This window comes from Neofelis nebulosa, chromosome 6, assembly GCF_028018385.1.
Source record: "Neofelis nebulosa isolate mNeoNeb1 chromosome 6, mNeoNeb1.pri, whole genome shotgun sequence".
Taxonomy (NCBI): domain Eukaryota; kingdom Metazoa; phylum Chordata; class Mammalia; order Carnivora; family Felidae; genus Neofelis; species Neofelis nebulosa.
This window is the reverse complement of record NC_080787.1, coordinates 102,904,185-102,923,907: the sequence shown is the minus strand read 5'-3', so window position 1 is coordinate 102,923,907 and position 19,723 is coordinate 102,904,185. Positions and strand designations below refer to the sequence as shown.

Here is a 19,723-nt window from a genome sequence, read left to right as displayed (position 1 = left end):
CTTCTCTTGTCTTTCTCATGACTTCAATCTCCACCTTAGATTTTTATCTGCAACCTTGACCACACGCTTGGCCTCTGGATCCATATATGCACCTGCTTACCAAACTGCATTATATGGATGTTCCATAACATCAAATACTTTGTGTCCAAAACACATCTCAATCCGCCATGCCTCTACCTTCACTCACTAACAAATAAGGCACAGAATCTTGATTCCATTTCTGAAATATTTCTCCAACAACTCCACTTCTACAGTCCCTCTCCACATCCCTGTCTCCACTATTCTAGCACAGACTCCATCATATCTTGTCTATTCTAATACCTCCTTATCTGGTTTAATACACTCCCACTTTTGCCATATTAGACAAATTACTGATTTTTAAAAAATATCAAGTACTTGCATCTATTCTGTGCTGTTGGCAATGTCATACTCTTTGTTCCTTATTGTATATCCCTTTATTATCTGATAATATGTCATCTTACTTTCTCTTATACCTTTCCTCCTCTTGGCTCAGGAAAACTGCTTTTCCATGGTCCTAAGGAATGTTGTACATAATTCCTTATAGCAATTGTGATACTATATTATTTGTTGCACATGACTTTTATGAAGATTTTATATCCTCACTGCCTAGAATGCAGAGAATTTAGTGTATGTTCAATAAATTTGTTAAACTGAAGAAAGAAAAGTCAAATCCAGAGAGAAATTAAAGAGGGTGAAGGCTGAATAATGATTGCCAAATCTGGCAATTACATCACAAAAAAACCTTTGCCAGAATGATTCTGGTAGTGGAGTAGATAGAAAAGCAGTCGTGAGAGAGATATAATTAAGGATTTAGAAAAAGAGGACAGTAATAGTTTCTATTCTCTCAAGACATTTGGCAATAAAGCAGAGATGGGGTGCCAGATTGAAGAATTTTCAAGGTAAAATTAAGTTTGTTAGCTCCCTCCTTATAAAGAGACTAAGCTGAGATTTAGTCAATTATAAGCTACAGGATAGGAGAGAGTAGGGAGAAACACATGAAAAGAATGAGGGGAGGGGCGCCTGGGTGGCTCAGTCGGTTAAGCGTCAGACCCTTGATTTCGGCTCAGGTCATGATTTCGTGATTTTGAGCCCCACATTTGCCTCTGCACTGACAGTGTGGAGACTGCATGGGATTCTCTCTCTCTCTCTCTCTCTCTCTCTCTCTCCCCCTCTACCCCTCCCCCACTTGCATTTTCTCTCTCTCTCTCTAAATAAATAAACTCAAAAAGAAAAAAAAAAGAATGAGGGAATAATCAATGGTGTGGTTATCCTGGAAGAAGTGGGAAGGACAAGAATCGAGGACACAATTGGAAGGTTAGCTTCTGAAAAGAGGAGAGCCTTCTCTGAGATGAAACAGAGGTGACAAAGGATGGGTAATGGGTGATAGATGTTTGGAGCCGGTGGGAGATGTTGGGACTCATAACTGATTTTATTTTCTTTGAGTAGTTGGGGGCAAAGGCCTCTTCACAAACCAAGTATGGTAACTTCAAATTCATTTATTGATTCAACAAATATTGATTGGGTGCCTCCTATGTGCCAAGCATTGTTCTAGGCCCGCAGAAGCAGATAAAGCTCTCTGACCTTGTGGAGCTTAGAAAGAGGGGGAGACAGATAATAAGCAATATACTAAGTGAATTACATAGTTTGCTGGAAGAGGGTAAGTGCTATGAAAAAAAAGGGCTTAACAACATTAGTGCTGACTCACATTATCTCATGTAATTCCTACAACACTTCTGTGAAGTAAGTATTAGCAACATTAAGTCGCTTACTCCAAGATACTAACAGAATAAATGGGAAGGGGGAAATTTTCAAGTAACCACAATGAACAATATTAAAGAGACACATTAGCAACAAACGAAAAAAACCACTGGCGGGCTATCAGTCAGGGTGCTTAGCCACAAGCAGCTAAACTCTCACAAACTGTTTAAACAATATTGAATCCTTTCTCTTAGAACTGCCAAGAAGGGTGGAGAATCAGTTTGGGGAAATAGGCATAAGTGAGGGTGAGTATACAGATGGAATCACAATTGAAAATCAATCCTACCACAGAGCCAGTCCACTGAGGACAAGTTTGCCATTACGGAACATCATCACTAAATGACTGTGGCTGCCACTGGACACTGCTGTTGAGACTCGTGGCCTGAGAAATGAGATGTTGGCCACCACTGCCACTGAAGATACTCTCTTTCCTTGCTTCTTTGTGGAAGAGCTTTAGATTAGAATTTAAGTGAGTGCATTTGTCTGCTGAGCCCAAGTTAAGGTCCTGAGCCTTAAATAAAATGGAATTAGGAGAATGAGAATCTGGGCTTTCAGGCTCTGAAGGTCGGGGCAGCAAGGGCTGTTCCTCACATGAAGACTCTCAAGGAAGGGGATTCAAATGTCGGACCATCTAAAGAATGATACGTATACAGCTGACCTTTGAACAATACAGAATTAAACTTATATACAGATTCTTTTCAATAGAGTACAGTCCTGTAAGTGTGTTTTTTCTTCCTTCTGGTTTGTTAATGTTTCTTTGAGAGCGAGTGCACGCATGCACGTGCACATGCAAGTGGGGGAGGGGCAGAGAGGGAGACACAGAAGCCGAAGCAGGCCCTAGGCTATGAGCTGTCAGCATAGAGCCCAATGCGGGGCCTGAACCCTGGAACCCTAAGATCATGACCCGAGCCTCAGTTGGACACCCAACTGACTGAGCCACCCAGGTGCCCCCTTCCTTATGATTTTCTTAATAACATTTTTTCTCTAGCTTCTTTTATTGTAAGAATATAGTATAGGGGCGCCTGGGTGGCTCAGTCGGTTAAGCGTCCGACTTCGGCTCAGGTCACGATCTCACGGTGAGTTCGAGCCCCGCGTCAGGCTCTGTGCTGACTGCTCAGAGCCTGGAGCCTGTTTCAGGTTCTGTGTCTCCCTCTCTCTCTGACCCTCCCCCGTTCATGCTCTGTCTCTCTCTGTCTCAAAAATAAATAAATGTTAAAAAAAAAAAAAAGAATATAGTATATAATACATATGCCATACAAAGTATGTGTTAATTGACTATTTACGTTATCAGTAAGGCTTCGTCACCAGTAGACCACTAGTAAAGTTTCTGGGTAGTCAAAAGTGATAGGTAGAATTTCATCTGGATGGTGTGGGGGAGGGGTTGTGTCCCTAACCGCTTCCTTATTCAAGGGTCAAGTGTATATTACCCTAAAATGCACACTAGAATCTTCACTGATTAGAGATAGTATCTGCCTAGTGTTGAATAGTAAAACTCAGTACCATAAAATTAAAAAGTCATACACAAATGGTTTCAACTGCATAAAAACTGAATTAAATGTGTCTCTCTCAATATTTAATTCTAGTATAAACTGCTTAAAATAACAAAGCTTAGCCATATTCATGCCTCCCCAATGTATTTTATAGAATACAGCTGCTAGAACCACTTTTTTTTTTTTAAGTTTATTTATTTTTGAGAGAAAGAGACACACAGCACAAGTGGGGAGGGGGGTAGAGAGAGAGGGAGACACAAAATCCAAAGCAGGTTCTAGGCTCTGAGCTGTCAGCACAGCCTGACGCAGGGCTCAAACCCACGAACCATAAGATCATGACCTGAGCTAAAGTTGGAGGTTTAACTGACTGAGCCACTCAGGAGCCCCTGGAACCACTTTATAATATAGTTTAACACATTTTTCTAAATAAGGGTATTTTAACTTTGAATTATTTTGATGGAGTACCATGAGATGGCAAATTTTAAATTCAAAGTATAACTTAAAAAGAATTACTCTTTATACGTACAACAGTGGCAACTAATAAAAAATATAAATAGGTCTCAGTCTGGTTCCTGCTAAAATTATAGAACAAATTGGACAACCCTCCAGAAAGTGAAGAGTTAGTAATTATAACATTTGATTAGAAAAACTTGGACAATACCACAACCTTGTTTTAATACCCATGAGGAGTTCAATAATAATTAAGCATGCAATTAAGATTACCACAGAATTACAAAGGATTTCTATTCCATTTTAATTATCCATAAAAATTAAAGTACAGTGAGTGAAGGGCACCCTATGGGTCAAATAAGTTGAACAAGTTATCTTCTCTTGATTCAAAGAAATTTGAGAATAAAATGAAATAGTATTTACTTCTGAGTCCTTTTCACATTTTTTACTGTTGCACAAATAAGAATATAGATGTGAAAGCACTTTGTAAACTATAAAGCAGAACATAAGTATTAATCATTACTATGAACTATTTATCAATTTATAGTATAGGTTTTTTTCCCAAAAAAGTAGGAATGAGTAAACTTTCTAAGATGGAAGTTTAAGTGGATGTCATAAAAGAATAGAAATTCACATAAAGATATCCTTTGGGTTTGGCTCTTAACAAATGCAGAGGAAAAAGGTGATCTATTTGAAGCTTACGAGTATGAGTAAGATCACCCAAAAAGAAATTTTAAAATATGCTCAAAATTAGAGGCAGAATTTTCATTTTACTCGAGTTGGCTATGCCAAAGCAGGGAATGCATTGGGGAAAGGTAACATAGTCATGGACTGAAATGATAGAATGCCAGGTCTGCTTTTTTATTTTTTTAATTTTAAAGTCAATTAACAAGCAACTCTTGCAACCCAATAGGGCTCGTTACATGATTTCCAAAGTGCAAAAATCTGATAGTGCTGCATCGAAATACATTTTTAACCAGAAAATAATTGTTGTCACACACTGGAGAACACAAATATGTTTAACTGGAGTTCTAGAATAAGAGAAGAGCAGGACTAAAATAGTATGTGGAAATAAGAACTGAGAACTCTGCAGAAACACTGAAAGATCCACATTCCAAACCAATGAATTCCCAATTAAAGAAACTCTACAAATTCTGAGCAGGGCAAACAAAAAGATATCCACATCTGGGTATCCCATAAGGAATCTAAAGACTGAAAGTACACCCCAAATAAAAGGGGGCAGAAGGTAAGGGTCTTAAAAGCAGTCGGAGGAAAAGAGAACAGCTACAATGACAGCTGACTTGTTATCAGTAACAGTGAAAATCAGAAAATAGAGTATTTTAAATATGTTGAGAGAAAAGAACTGTCAGCTAAGTAAATGAAACTTGGTGAAAAGATCCTTCAAGAAAGATGGTTAAATAAAAACATTTTATTTTTTATTTATTTATTTTTTATTTATTTATTTTTGGACAGAGAGAGACAGAGCATGAACGGGGGAGGGGCAGAGAGAGAGGGAGACACAGAATCGGAAACAGGCTCCAGGCTCCGAGCCATCAGCCCAGAGCCTGAGGCGGGGCTCGAACTCACGGACCGCGAGATCGTGACCTGGCTGAAGTCGGACGCTTAACCGACTGCGCCACCCAGGCGCCCCAATAAAAACATTTTAAAGACAAACGAAAACTGCAAGCTGTTGCCACCAGCTACCCCTCACTAAAGGACATCAAGTATGCACAATAGGCAGAAGGCAATCTCTTTGCATATGAGATACAGGAATCGGCATAACTCACTGCCATCTTCTGAAATTTAAATATATCAAAAAATACAGGACAATAATAGCTAAAGTAGGGGTAGTGGAATGTTAATAAAACTGCAGTGTTCTAAGGTTCTTGCACTGTTCAGTAAAAAGTAAAGATACTGATTAATTCAGATGTTTTAATTTCTAGGGGTAATCAAAGAGCAGAAATGAGGGCATAATTTACAAATGGGTACAGGGAAAAAAACCAGAATGATAAAAAAAATCAATCCAGAAGAACGGATGCCTAGCATATTAATTTTCTATCTTCTTTTCCATTACCTGTATTCAAGACTACACTTAAAAAAATATATTGCTGGGGCATCTGGGTGGCTCAGTTAGTTAAGTGTCTGACTCTTGGTTTCAGCTCAGGTCATGATCTCACAGTTTCATGGGTTTGAGCCCCCGTGTGGTGCTTGTACTGTCATTGGGGAGCCTGCTTGAGATTCTCGGTCTCCCTCTCTCTCTGCCCTACCCCCCCACAGGCGCTGTCTGTGTCTCTCAAAATACATAAATAAACTTAAAAAAAAATTATTGCTATGGCCGCACCTCACAACTTCTGGTGAGTATTATTTTCCTTATTATTCAGTTCAAAATATTTACTACTATTATTATTTTTGATTTAGGTCCATGGGCATATTTTGGTCCATGTATATGTGTGTGTATGTGTGTGTGTGTGTATCTTTACATAAAAGATACACACACACATATACATATACATATACATATACATATACATATACACACACACATGTACGTATGTATCTTTTTCAGGCAGGATCCACACCCAGCGTGAAGCCCAACAGGGGGCTTGAACTCACAACCCTGAGATCAAGACTTGAGCTGAGATCGAGTCAGATGCTTAATCTATTGAGCCACCCAGATGCCCCTTTGCTCAATATATGCTTTTTCTATCTTACTTTTGATCCTTCTGGAAATCTTAGCAAGCATGGCAAAAAAAAAAGAGAGAGAGATTCAAAGAAGGAAAAAAATACTGTCGTATTTGCATCTGATAGGACCATAGGACTATGTAAGTAGTGAGATCAGTAAAAAAAATATTAAATAAATAAAAAATAATGCTATTTATGAATATATTGCATAAAAATATGACACACCTAGAAATACCTTCAGCAAAACTATGCGAGATACTTATGGAGAAAATTATAAACTTTGGAAGAAACTAAAAATCTAAAGAAAACCTAAACAAATAGAATATTGTCTCCAAATTGATCTGTGGTTCAATGTAATCAAACAAAACCCTACCTGGGTGTTAGTAAAACTCTACAAATCAATTCTAAACTGTATTTAGAATTACAGGGGCCTAGAATAGCCATGACATTCTTGAATAACTACAACAAAAAGGGGTTAGAGGAATAGCCTCACCAGAGATCAAGCCATATTATTAAAAATGTTCACACCATACACAATAATCTCCTACAAGTCAAAAGACAACCCAAGTCACTTCAAAAAGAAAAAAAAGTCTAATCACCAATAACATATATGAAAAGATGTTCAATCTCATTAGTGTTCAGGGAAATGGATTATTAAAAACACTGAGTACATTTATAATCTTGTCAAAATGCTTGCGATTCGTCACAATAGTTAGTCAAATACAGATGATCATATCTGCATGCTTCACATCTCCTCCCTTGGTCATTTCTCTATCATTATATTTACTATGTGTAAGGTTTTGTTTGTTTTGCATGTAAGTGTTGGTTCACAAACAAATGATAATTAATGTCCCTTATTCTCTCATCATAGAACCTTCATCAACTGGAGGGGTCTAGCCCCAGTTGTGTGCTCTGCTTCTAATGGACCTCTGGTGCCTTATGCGACCTCTCTTCCCGGATTATTTTACTTCACACTTGAGGTGATTGAACTAAGTGAGTTCTAGAGACATTCCATCACCCCCACCCAATAAGTGTACATTGATTCTCGATGTACATGCTTTCTCAAGACTTTTTCACTTACTCTTTCATTCATTCTCTCACCAAATATATTTCCCTTAATCTTGTATACTAGGCATAGGAGACATGAAAATAGACACAACCATGTCTGGTCCCTAGGGTCTGACAATAGTCCAGGGTAAAGAAAAAGTGAACAAGTCACAGCAATGCAACAAGTGCTACGACTGAGGTACAAAGGGGGCCGCCTGGACAGAGGAGGGAACATGTGCACTGAGACTGAAGGACAGAATTTGGAGGCGGAGGGAGCACAAGGCATGAGGAAAGAGATTTCCAAGCAGAGAGACTTGTATGGCCAAAAAATCTAGAGAGGAAAAAAAAAAAAAAAAGGCTTTGGGGGCTTTATAGAGAGTTCAGCATGGGAAAATGGCAGGCCTCATGTTACACAGGAACTTGGAAATTATCCAGTAGCAACATGGTATCTTTGGGCAGAGAAGTGATACAACACTGGAATTTAGAAAGATGACTCTGGGCACACTGTGAAGGAAAGAATGGGATATGGAACTAGGAAACAAGAAGGAAAAAGTAGAAAGACCAGTTAGAGGGTTATTATAATTGTCTTGCATTAGATAGAAATAAGAATCTGAAATAAAATATTTGACAACTGTCATTGTGTCACAATGATAGGACCCACCACCCAAGAGTAGCGGTTGAAAGAGAAAGGAACATCAAGAATGACTCCTGGGAGAAGTAAAGAAGATATAAAGTAAGGTTGTATCAGTGAAAGTGGAGAGGAAGAAATTAATTTGAGGAACGTTACAACTGTCTGAATGACAAGCTTCAGGGGCTGAGGAAGAAGGAAAAGGAAGACGCTTCTGTTTTTGGCTTGGACTAATACGGGGGTTGGGAGATCATTAACCAAAATGGGAAAAACAGGTGAGGTGGATCTTGAGGGGGAAGAAAAATTGTTAATTTTTCAGCACATTGGATTGGAGGTGCCTGAGTACCATCCTGAGTGAGAAGTGTAACAGTTCTGGAGCTAGCAAAGAGGTTAGAATTGGAAATAATAAGGACGATGTGTCTGACACTATTGTAAGTGCTTAATGTGCTTTGTGACAAGCCTATCTTCGAGACAGGTATTAGTGTCATCCCGACTTTACAGATAAGAAAAAACCCTAGGCACAGAGCACTTAAAGTAACTTATCCAAGTTACTTATCCAAGTTACCCAAGGTCACCATTTGGGTAAGTGCTGTAGGCAGGATTTGAATCCTGATAGTCTTGATTCCAGAGCCTTTGTGAACCACTTCACAGTGTTCACCTGGGAGTCATCAGAAGCACAGACTCAAGTTGAAGGCATGAGAGAGTATGAGGCATGCAAGGGGGACTAAGGGCCGGGTCCCAGGAAACCCCAATGTACAAGGGAGGACAGAAGAACAGGGGATCAGAAGACTGAGGATGGCCTTATGGAAGCCAGAGGGAAAGCAACTTCTGGGAAACAAGAATAATGTCACTTGATGCAGATATTCAAGTCAGACAGCAGAACTTAACAAGTTCTCACCTTTCTCAGGGAGAGTAGGTAGTTTCCCAAGAGGCCAGGGCTAGGTTGCACTGGCTTGAGGAGAAAATGAGATGAAGTGAGAGCTCGAAAAAGTTAAGCTGTGAAAAGAATGAGGACTCAGGAGGTTGCTGGAGTGATACAAGTTTGGGGAGTTTGTTTTGCTATAAAGATAGGATTCTAAGCATTCTTTCATACCACTTGATTAATAAAAAGTAAAATTCGTGAAAGTTTGCAAAAGACTTAAAATTATAACACTAGACTTGGGAACATCTTTTTCTTGGTTTGATTTTCTTTTTTTTTTATTGAAGTATAATTAGCATACAATGTTATATTATTTTCTGGTATACAACAAATTGTTTTGACAATTGTATAGGAAACATCTTACATGCAAAGCAGTTTTTGTACACTGCCTCCCACCAGCACATCTTGAGCTTCTGGTCACCCCCATCAGGCTCTACTGGGCCTATATTACCAATTGGCGGGTGTTTTTCTCCGGTTCTAGACATGCCAACCTTTCCTCAGATCTTCAAACACACTAAGCTCCTTGTCATCTCAAAACTTGTTTTCTTTAACTTTCTTGCAAAGTTTCCTTTGTCTGGAAACTCTTGCCTTATCTTGCACATGGCTGGCTTCTTCTTCTTCAAAGCTGCTTTTACAGAGACTTCCCTGACCAATCTATGGAAGTCCTACTCCTACTTAATTCTCTATCACGGAACTTTTTTTTTTTTTTTTCATTCATAGTACTCAATCGAATCTGCAACCGCTTTACTTGCTCACATTTCATTGGCTGTCTCTTCCACTAGCATGTATGCATCATGATGGCAAAGATGTCTGGCTCCTTGGCCTCTGTGTCCTCAGCCCCTAGAGTAGTTCCTGGCAAATAACACGTCTTCCGTAAATATTAGTTGAATGAGCTATACAATCCGTTTTCTCCCTCTATCACCCTCAACTGGGATCAGCACGCTGTTTCTTAAACCGAAGGCCTTTTCTCGCTTTACTGACATATATAATCACAAGGGCTAAACTAACATTATTGCACTTTTATTAGATACCAGAGTCTGCGCTATAAGCTACATTTGTATCATTTCACTTACATAAAACTCTCATGCAGATACATACTTTAAAAATAATCTCTATTGCACAGGTAATGAAACACAGGAGGTTGTATAACTTGCCGAAGTTCGCAGAAGTGGTGGAGCCGTAACCAGAATCTAGTTCTAACTTCAAAACAAACCAAGGCGGAGACACTGCTCTCTTCAAGTCAGAGTACATAGTCTGGTTTGGGAAGTGTCTGTTTTACACCTGCTCTACACAGGCCACATCCTAATCATAATAAATTAAAGTTTCACCACCTCCCCCTCGCCCTTCCCACTGGCTCGATGGAGGGAGAAGACAGCGGGGAGCAGTGGAGCACTGTCCTGAACTTTCAAGTCCCGGCTTCTCCCAAGGAAGATGCATGTAAGGAGAAGAGACCCGAGCGTTAGCAACTTGTATCTCAGCACTGAGGCAGCGGTAACCCGGGGCCTAACAAGCGACTGCCGGATTTTGGAGCAGAAGCAAAGTCCCGCACTGCATCAGTGGCCACAGCGCTTACCTTAACTGCCACCTCCGGAGCCGAGTCCACCGCCACTGCCAGAGACGGCTTGGCCGAAGCTGATTTAGTCAAGTGCATGAGGGAGTCGGAAGCTGGCAGCGAACACCGTCCACCCTCACTGTCCGAGTCCGATTCGGACCCTGAACCCGAACCATAGGACGCAGCCAAAGATGCAATCGCAGCCGACATGACTGCAACCGATCCTCTGCGGAGACCAGGCCCCGGCGGAAGAAGAGGCTTCCAGGTCCTGACAGATTAGCATGACACACTTTACTTACTTCCTTTGCTAAGAGTTCATTTACGACGTCTTTAAGCTATAATCAATTAGTATTTGAATAAATATAAGAGAACGCAGAATACGAAAATGTTTATCTAGGGAAGTAGAGAGAATTGTGATACCTTATAACTTTCAGGACCTATTCGGCTGGATTGAAGACTACGAGTTCCGAAATACCCTGAGGTCACGAGGTCCAACACTCCCGGCGTTCAGCGCGGCGGGAAGTGGAAGAGGCATAATGGGAAGTGTAGTTTAGTGCGAGGGGCGGGGCGAACTGGGCAGGCCTCTCTTTGACCACGCCCCTGAATGGATGGTTCATTCAATTGGCTATCATCTTCCCTCACTCCCAGGCCAAGCACTGTTCTCTCAGTCCCCTTCCCCCAAATTGGAGATTGGGCAATACCATACAGCCTCAGGAAATGGGGGGGAGAGCCGTATTCATTCCCTCTGTTGGGTGAGTGGGCGGAGGCTGAGTTTTCCACCACGGCTGCACCTGGGCTCTGGGAGCTGAAGAGGAAAGTGAGAATCTTAAATTGGAAGACCTTGAGTGGTGGAGAACAGCTCCTGATGGGAAGGATGGAAGATTAGGTGGCGAGGTCCAGCGATTCCCCCTGCTTCAGGAGCGGATCTCCGCGCCCAGTTGTGGAGCGTCGCGCGCGGGGAGGGGGCGGGTGGGGGGCGGCGGCGGCTCGCGGTGTTGTTCGCTCGCGCGTCGAGCACACGGTGGGTCCGGCGACCGGCGGGCGCCGCAGGCGGCGTTCCCAATAGCCCGGTGCCTGGGCCGCTGCCCGGAGCGGATTCCACTCCGGAGCCTGTCGCTCCTGGAGGCTCTAGGTGGAGTCCCGGGAGCTGAAGGGGACCGGCGGCCGCCGCCGAAGCATGAAGAAGGGGTAAGGCAGGAGCCCCCCATGATTTCACGGTGAGCGCGAGTCTCTCAGGAATTGTTTTTTGGTGGGGACAGGGTGCTGGGAGAGGAACTCTTTCTCACTGGCCAGAACGGATGGAGGTGTGTGTGGCGCTCTTGCCCGGCAAAGGTGACGGGGATGGGCGCGCCTCCCCCGCGCCGGCCCCCACCCCCATTCGCGGGTTTCCAGAGCTCTGGCCGCCCACCCGCCTGCCGGGCTGGGTGCCGAGGCAGACGGCTGGCCGGCGCGCCTGGGTCTCGGTTGCAGGGACCGCCCGATGCTGCTCTAGGCGGGGAGACTGCGGGTCTCACCTGGGGTGCCACTGCCTGAGCGTCCCTGCCCTGTCGGCCACCTCCATGCCGCCTCGCTCTGGGGGCGGCTGCAGCGCCGGCTGGCAGCGAAAGCCTCCGCTCGCGCTCCGTGCGGGAGGCTCCGTAAAGCCGGCTTGTGTGCGTGTTTGCGCCGCGCGTCTTTATATTACAGCCATAAAGGTAAAGCGAGTGCGGGGATCCCTTTCTTCCCCCGAAGGGAGGTGGGGGGGCGAAGCGGGGCGGTCGCCTCTGATGCCTGGTAATGGGGGAGTGCCTCGGGCAGAGTTAGGGAGCCGCTTACTCAGCTCCGTTGTCGGCAGGACTCGCCCATTGTGCCACCCAGATAATTATTCAACTATGCAGCATCCATTGCACCTTTCCCATTTTTCTTTTCCCCTTGCTACAGCATGCCCCCTAGCTTCGGTACTCTGACGCCTTCTCTTGCTTGCACTTGGCGGATGAGGAACTGGAATAATGATGAAAAGAAAGCACATCTGACCTGAACATTCACAACCTGTCCTAGAGCCGATTAATTAACTAATCCCCAGCTAGACTAGGTACTTTAATACGACTCAGTCTAATCCTATTCTTTTCTGTATAACGTGTGCTTTGGATTATGATTTAATTTTTTCTTTGGTGTTAGATTCACCTATTAGTTAAGTCTTATTTTTTTGTCCGGTAATTTATTGGTTATTCAACCCATCTAATGTTCCTAAATTTAACATATGTGATAGGTAACTTTCATCTTTCTAATTGTTGATAGCACTGTACCATAATTACAAATGCAGTCTGTCTTTGAACTCTCAGGAACAGTTTTTTCCCTATCTAAGTTTCTGTTAGGAAAGTATTTTTATTTATGGCGGATATTTGAATAAAGTACTCATTCAAGTTTTGAATGAGAAAAGTTTTGTATTTCTTTATTTTTCAGTAATGGAATATTTTACTGGTAATCATAGCCTTCAGTTGAATGAAAGGAAGCATCTAATATTTTAGGTGGGGTTTTAACTGCCATAATGAGCATTCGCTAATTTCTCTAAATTTTTTTTTCAGTCTTTGCCATATCATGTATTAATTGTTAAGAATTTTTCTCATTTTTTTCAAACTTCTTTCTACAAGGATGGGCAGGCTCCAATTTTGCATGATCTACCTGAAAGATGAAATATTTTTTGAAAACAGAAGAAACAACTGTTGGTTACTTGATTATTATGTTAAAAACTGTTTGCCTTTCATTACTTAAAAATAAATGATTCACTACCAAAAATAAGTGTTCCTTTTTTTTTTTTTTTTTTGTAATCCTCCCCTTCCAGCTTTTCTCCTTTAAGCTTGTTGCCATAACCCTCTTGATAAAACAATTGCACATAGGCATTGCAGAGGCAATTGATTTAAGGTACAGTAATTGTTTTATGTCCTTTGGAAGTGGCGCACATATAATATAACTTGATGGTGTAGGATCAGTTGCTTGGTTAGAAAATGACCTTGCAATCTACAAAATGGACACCTCTGTGCCTTGGTTTCCTTATATGCAAATGGTGGAAATACTTATTTATGCCACTGAGTAGTATGCATAAATTCAGTAAAGATGTTTTCATAATGCTTTTAAAGAAAATTTAAATATTTTAGCTGATGGATGATGAAAATATTTCAGTGTAAAACACAAGGAAAAAAACGTCAGGATATTCCATGGCATGTCAGAATGGCTGATTTACATTGAATTTTGCTTTGGAGATGTATGGCTCTAAATTGAAAAATGTTTCTCATCCATCAAAAATTCTTAATAATTGTAAATTTAATAGACATTATAGTTAGTACCTATATATAGTTATAAATGTAAGTATCATTTATATTGATAAAAGTTATACGACTTGGTAATAAATACAATCTTGAATTAAGTTTAAAAAAAATTTTACAAAAAACGTTAAGGCCCTTTTTATTGAAAAATTTGCAGATAACATGATCCATAGTACATAGTTGTGATCATTTGTAAGGTATGATATAGAGTTTTATTATTCAGGCTTGTAAATAAACACATACTCAGACATAATGTGGTAATAATCTATAATATTACATTTAATTATACATTTTGCTTTATTTTCAGAATAGGTTAAGCTATCCATTTCCAAGTGTTTGGTTTTCATTATGAAAGAAATGGTATTAGGTTTTGATTTCCTTATTGGAGTATTATTAACTCAGTTTATTTTTATAGTGAAAGCTACTATGAGAATATTATGTTATTAAGACTTCTACCAAAGTTGTATTTTACCAGAGCTTTGTGGGGAAACTTCATATAGATGATAAGTTTGTTGAAATGTCTTTAAAATTACTATTGTATAGTTTGGTTTTTTTGAGAATGAATTTGATTACATTTTTAATGTTTTCTCAAATGACCAACTTAAAATTCAGCTGTCATTGTCTCTTGGGTAAATACAGTTAATTAAAGGTTCTTCTAAGTTCCTTGAAGACAGGAACTAAGCTAATGTTTATTGTCACAAATCCAAAATTGCTAGCAGAGGGTTTAGCAAATAGTAGAGACTTGTTTTTGTCATTGCTGGACAAATAAAATGAATGAGTGAAGGGTATCCATTGATATAATATACTGAGTAGAAATTTTTAAAAATAGATTTATCAAACAAATTTTAACTCATGAAACATAGTTTTATCTCAGGAGAAAAGACAAAATGTTTTGAAAGTGCTTTGAACTTTATCTGTTCAAATAGAATTCCTTTACCCACACATTTTTGGAAAGAGCACTAAATACTGCATAATATATATGAGGTCAACCTTTCATTTATAAAATGATTAATTTTCTTACCTCTTATAGGTCACTACATGAAAAAGTAAAGGTTTTTTGTTGTTGTTTTCCTAAATTAGATGAGTATAGAAATGTGTTTGATTCTTTTTTACTTCAGTTTTTTAGTGAAATATTATTTAAAAAGATGTAAGTAAATTACAGCCTGTGCTAAATGTGCCTGAATACTGAGTTTTAAAAATAAATGACTTCTGAGGTGGAGTTTTTTTATAACGTAAAGAGTCTTGTATTTTTAACTTATCATATTTAGTTTATAATTTTCAGTCTTTGTGTATTGCTGGTTCCTAATTTAGCAGGAGATCTATATTTTAAAACTTGGAAAAATGGTTTAGAACTTGGAACTTTCTCAAAAACAGTATGCTTAGTGGTTAGATTCACAGACAGCCTACCAAATTCAACCCATAATATACTTAGATTATAAGATTAGGCTAATAATACCAGAGAATTAAAGAATATTAATAATAATTAGGATAAATACTATATCGAAAATACCTACACTATGTACAATAATTTTTCTTTGGGAATTTTCCTTGAAATGCTAGGAATACATTTCTCTTGTGTTAGACATGACAACATTATTAGGAACTTGTCCTCTAACATCCACTGGATGTGAAGAAGAGGATCTTCCTCAGTTCAGTGAGCCTTAACATTATATGGGGCAAGAGGTGAGAGAATGAGAGAAATTAGAAGGAGCTAGGGTCTTCTATGTGACGTTTGACAAGTCATTTTACCTTTCAGGGTCTTTGGTTTTCTCTGTTATAAAAGGAGAAGGTTGACATAGACCTCTCTGAGATGCCTTTCAGTTACAAATAAAATTCAAAGGCACTTCAATGCTCAGTGTAACCACTTTTTTCTGAGAGTTCATTTTTCCTTTCTAATATTCCTACTTTATATACCTTCTCTCATGGAATTTCTTCTTTCTAGATCTACCTCTGAAAAGATTATAGTCTTTTTTTTTTTATCATCTAACATTTTTTTTTCATTTATTTATTTTTGAGAGACAGAGCACAAGTGGGGAGGGGCAGGGAGAGAAGGAGACAGAAATCCAAAGCAGGCTCCAGGCTCTGAGCTGTCAGCAGAGAGCCCGATGTGGGGCTCGAACTCACAAACTGAGATCATGACCTGAGCCAAAGTCAGACGCTTAACCTACTGAGCCACCTAAGCGCCCCTGAAAAGATTATAGTCTTAATCTTCTTCTGTCATCCCTATTCTTGGAAGCAAGACTTTTTAGGTTTTTAAAGGAGTTTTTTGTAATGTTTGTTATTTTGTCTGCTTTTATTTTTATTCTACTTTATTTTTTTAACTCCTAGCACCACCAAGAAACAGAATTAAGATGATTTGCTTTGTTCTTTTGTTTTTTATTGACAGTGTTTAAGAAAAGTCAAGGTAGATTTTATTTAAACTTGGGAGAATGATCATATCCAGTGAATCTCCAGAGAAATTTTTTTAATAAGGAAAATTATTGGAACTAAGGTTTTGGAGTGGGTTTATGAAGGTAAAATGATGGAATATGACCTGGGAGTAGGGTTGTCAAACAGATATGTTTGGGATATCTTGCATTTTTATTTGCTAAATCTTTCAGTCTTACTTTGGGTGCTCTAGAACTTTGGGCATGGCAGGAGCAGAGGTATGGTATGGTTGGAAGCAGAGTGAAAAATAGAGTTTATGAATTCCTTGAGAACAGAAGCAGTTTCGTTGTTTTGGTTGGTTGTTTTGCTTTGCTTCATTTTTGTGTTTCCAGAATTAATTCTTTAAGTTACATGGATATTTGAGTGGATACAGTTAATACAAAGATTAGCAGGTAAGTGATTCTCTTAGGTGGAAAGATCAGGATGCTGTGAGAATATATATATATATATATATATATATATATATATATATATATATAAAACATGTTCTCCCATGTGGAAAAAATTGATATTACATGCTTGCTATATATGCAAGTCACTGTATAGCTACTGTTATATTTATTATTTTACTTAATACCATAGTTCTATTAGAATTTAATGGAGGAAGAAGGTTAATGGAAATAAACAAGTGGTTTATTCTGCTCAGCAGAAACACAGGTTTTCTTCCCCTTCCTCAGTAAGTTACTCTGGAGCAGCCATTCTAGTAACTTGGGAACAGTAATTCTGCCTGCCTGCCACTCTTCCCCTCGTCTGTAATTGGTCAGTCTACTGGTGATACCACTTGTCCCATGCTAAACCAATTATTCACTCAGCACATAATATTGAAGACCAAGTAGGTGCTAAAAGTATACCATAGAGAGCAAAACAGGTCTCAGGTCTCTTAGAGGTAACAGTATGGTTAGACAGATAATGAACAAATACACATATCTGTAATTAGAAATTGTGGCGAGTGCTGTAAAGGAAAAGAACAGGGGACCTGATTTACCTTGGGAGTCAGGGAGGGTTCTTTAAGGAAAAATTAGTGGAAGTTAGCTATGAGAAAAAGGAAAAGATGCCAAGAATACATGTTAAAAAATTTGGAGGTAGGAAAGAGCTTGGTAGGTTCAACTAAGAACTTAGAAAAGGCCAGAGTAGATAAAGCTCAACTATATAGTGAAAAAGAGGGATTGTGGCTTAATGTACAGTTGTAAAGGTAAATAGGACTCAGACCATGTAAAGCCTGCTTAAATTAAGTCTTGTTTCAGTTAGAGCTCTGGATTTTAAGTGTATTGGGGAAAGCCATGAAGGGTTTTAATCAGGTTAACAACTGGACTGGATCTGTCTTTTAAAAAGATCACTCTGGGAGATCAGTCACAATCCTGCCCGTTTTTGTTGGTGCAGTTCTAGACACCTTCACTAAGCCAGGACAGTCAGAGCTTTTCCTGAGTTCTAAGTGCCCAGAGGTTTGAATAATTTGTTTTTTCTCCAGTGGCTGAAACTATAAGACATAAAACCCAGGAACTGTTAATGGTGTTTCTTGTCATATGAACTAAATAAACAATAGGAGAAGCAGATGCACAGAGTTCCCACTGTATTCACCTATCTTTGTCCATGGTCCTGAGATTGGGTTCCAAGAGACACCTGAGTGTAATAATAATAAAAATCTTTGTAATAAGTTGTCCATTTTTTTCCCATAAACTAGTTGGAATTGTATTTCTGGTACTTGGCAGCCAACCACCCAAGACCCATCATAGATTAATATGTACAAGGTCACATGTCTAATAAAAATGTTAGAGGTAGAATTTGAACACAGATTTTAAAATCCCTTTTTTCCTACTACCCTGTGCTGGTAAAGTGCTACATATTAAACTAATGGTTCTGACGGAATTCTAAGGAGGTGGAAGTTGGATGTGGTTGACACCTGTTAGGTGATGATGGCAAGCAGTGTTTTATTTTGGGTATGTTTGACAATGGTACAGTTTCCTGCCATTTTTTCGTCTTGAGTAACTGTTAATCAAGTCTGCTGTAATAAGTTAATGTTTCCATACTGAAATTCATTTGAAAAGAAAAAGAAGAGGCACCTGGGTGGCTCAGTTGGTTAGCGTTAGACTTTTGTGGTTTGGGCTCAGGTCATGATCTCACAGTTCATGAGTTCAAGCCCCAAGTCGGGCTCTGCACTGACAGTGCAGAGCTTACTTGGGATTCTCTCTCTCTCTGGGATTCTCTCTCTCCCCTCTCTCTTTCTGCCCCTCCTCCCCTCAAAATAAATTTAAAAAAAAACTTTAAAGAAAAAGCTTGCATGTCAGGGCATAGATTAACTTATTTGATTTTTCTACCAAAAATGTGAAGTCTGTCAGTTTTTCACGTTATGCTATGAAAGTAAGCTTTTTTGTGTTCCACTCTTTATTTAGACTCTGTTGTCTTCTATGTGTCTTCTATATCTTTCGGGGCCAGGATAAATTTTGTAACATACATGTGCTAGAGATGATGTCAGAGAATTGTAGAAAGGTTAAGGAAAAGAGAACAGAAGAAGCATTTTGTATTTTAGTTGAGGGTGAAGACTAGCAATCAAAAATATTTTGTTGATATATTTGGTTTCATTCATTTTCTGTGTTGATTTCCTGTTTGCAGTTTTGTTTATTTTTATTCTATTTTCTGCTGTGTCTGCTTGCTTTAGGCTTGTATGCTTTTCTTTCCATGGTTTCTTCAGATGGATCCTGAGATTATTGATTTTAGATCTTTCTTCTTGCCTAATGTATGCATTCAGTGCTCTAAATTTCCCTCTAAGCACTACTTCTGATGGATCCCACACATTTTGAAGAGTGTTTTTTTCATTTTCACTTCAAAATATTTTAAAATTCCTCTTGAGACTTCTTTGACCCATATGTTATTTAGAAGTGTGGTGTTTAATCTTCAAATATGTTGGGATTTTCTAGCTATCTTTCTGCTATTGTTTTCTATTTTAATTCCATTATGGTCTGAAAGTATCTATGATGTCTATTCTTTTAAATTTTGGAGGGTGTATTTTATGGCCCAGAATGTGGTCTATCTTGGTGAATAGTCTATCTGAACTTAAGAAGAATGTGGTTTCTGCTGTTGTTGGGTGAAGTACTATATAAATGTCAATTAGAGCCAGTTGATTGATGGTGTTATTCAGTTCAACCCTATCCTTACTAATTTTCTGCCTGTTGGATCTGTCATTTACTTACAGAGGTGTGTTGAAGTCTCTATAATAGCGAATTTATCTATTTCTCCTTGCAGTTCTATCAGATTTTGGTGTTCTGTTGTTAGATGTATATACATTAAGGGTTGTTATGTCTCCTTGAAGAATTTACCCCTGTATATTATGTAATGCCCTTCTTTATCGTTGAAAAATTCCCTTGCTCAGAAGTCTACTTTGTTTATAATGAATATAGCTACTCTTGCTTTCTTTTGATTAGAGTTAGCATGTCCCCATCCCTTTACTTT

At 39.3% G+C, this 19,723-nt stretch overlaps 3 protein-coding genes across 11 annotated transcripts in view; 2 read left to right on the top strand and 1 right to left on the bottom strand.

The window, feature by feature from the left end:
• Nucleotides 1-8,889, top strand: part of METTL24 (methyltransferase like 24) — a 171,346-nt gene extending 162,457 nt beyond the window's left edge. The window contains exon 6 of one of the 3 annotated variants that reach the window (XM_058734958.1): nucleotides 8,103-8,889. In XM_058734958.1, coding sequence (XP_058590941.1) covers nucleotides 8,103-8,129 — 27 coding nt within the window. In that variant the 3' untranslated portion in view covers nucleotides 8,130-8,889. Of the gene's footprint in view, nucleotides 1-1,973; nucleotides 2,484-8,102 lie in introns of those variants that run through there. The other 2 variants (XM_058734956.1, XM_058734957.1) reach the window with 2 other exon arrangements.
• CDC40 (cell division cycle 40) overlaps nucleotides 1-10,829 on the bottom strand; it is a 61,390-nt gene extending 50,561 nt beyond the window's left edge. Inside the window, exon 1 of the mRNA XM_058734945.1 lies at nucleotides 10,569-10,829. Within this exon, the coding sequence (XP_058590928.1) occupies nucleotides 10,569-10,757 (189 nt within the window). The 5' untranslated portion in view covers nucleotides 10,758-10,829. The remainder of the gene's footprint in view (nucleotides 1-10,568) is intronic.
• A 488-nt stretch (nucleotides 10,830-11,317) lies between these two features.
• The window catches only part of WASF1 (WASP family member 1), a 71,668-nt gene continuing 63,262 nt past the window's right edge, over nucleotides 11,318-19,723 (top strand). For 3 of the 7 annotated variants that reach the window (XM_058734952.1, XM_058734950.1, XM_058734946.1), the window contains exon 1: nucleotides 11,318-11,764. The gene's annotated coding sequence lies outside the window, so the exon portion shown is untranslated. Of the gene's footprint in view, nucleotides 11,765-11,991; nucleotides 12,242-12,467; nucleotides 12,619-19,723 lie in introns of those variants that run through there. The other 4 variants (XM_058734947.1, XM_058734951.1, XM_058734953.1 and 1 more) reach the window with 4 other exon arrangements.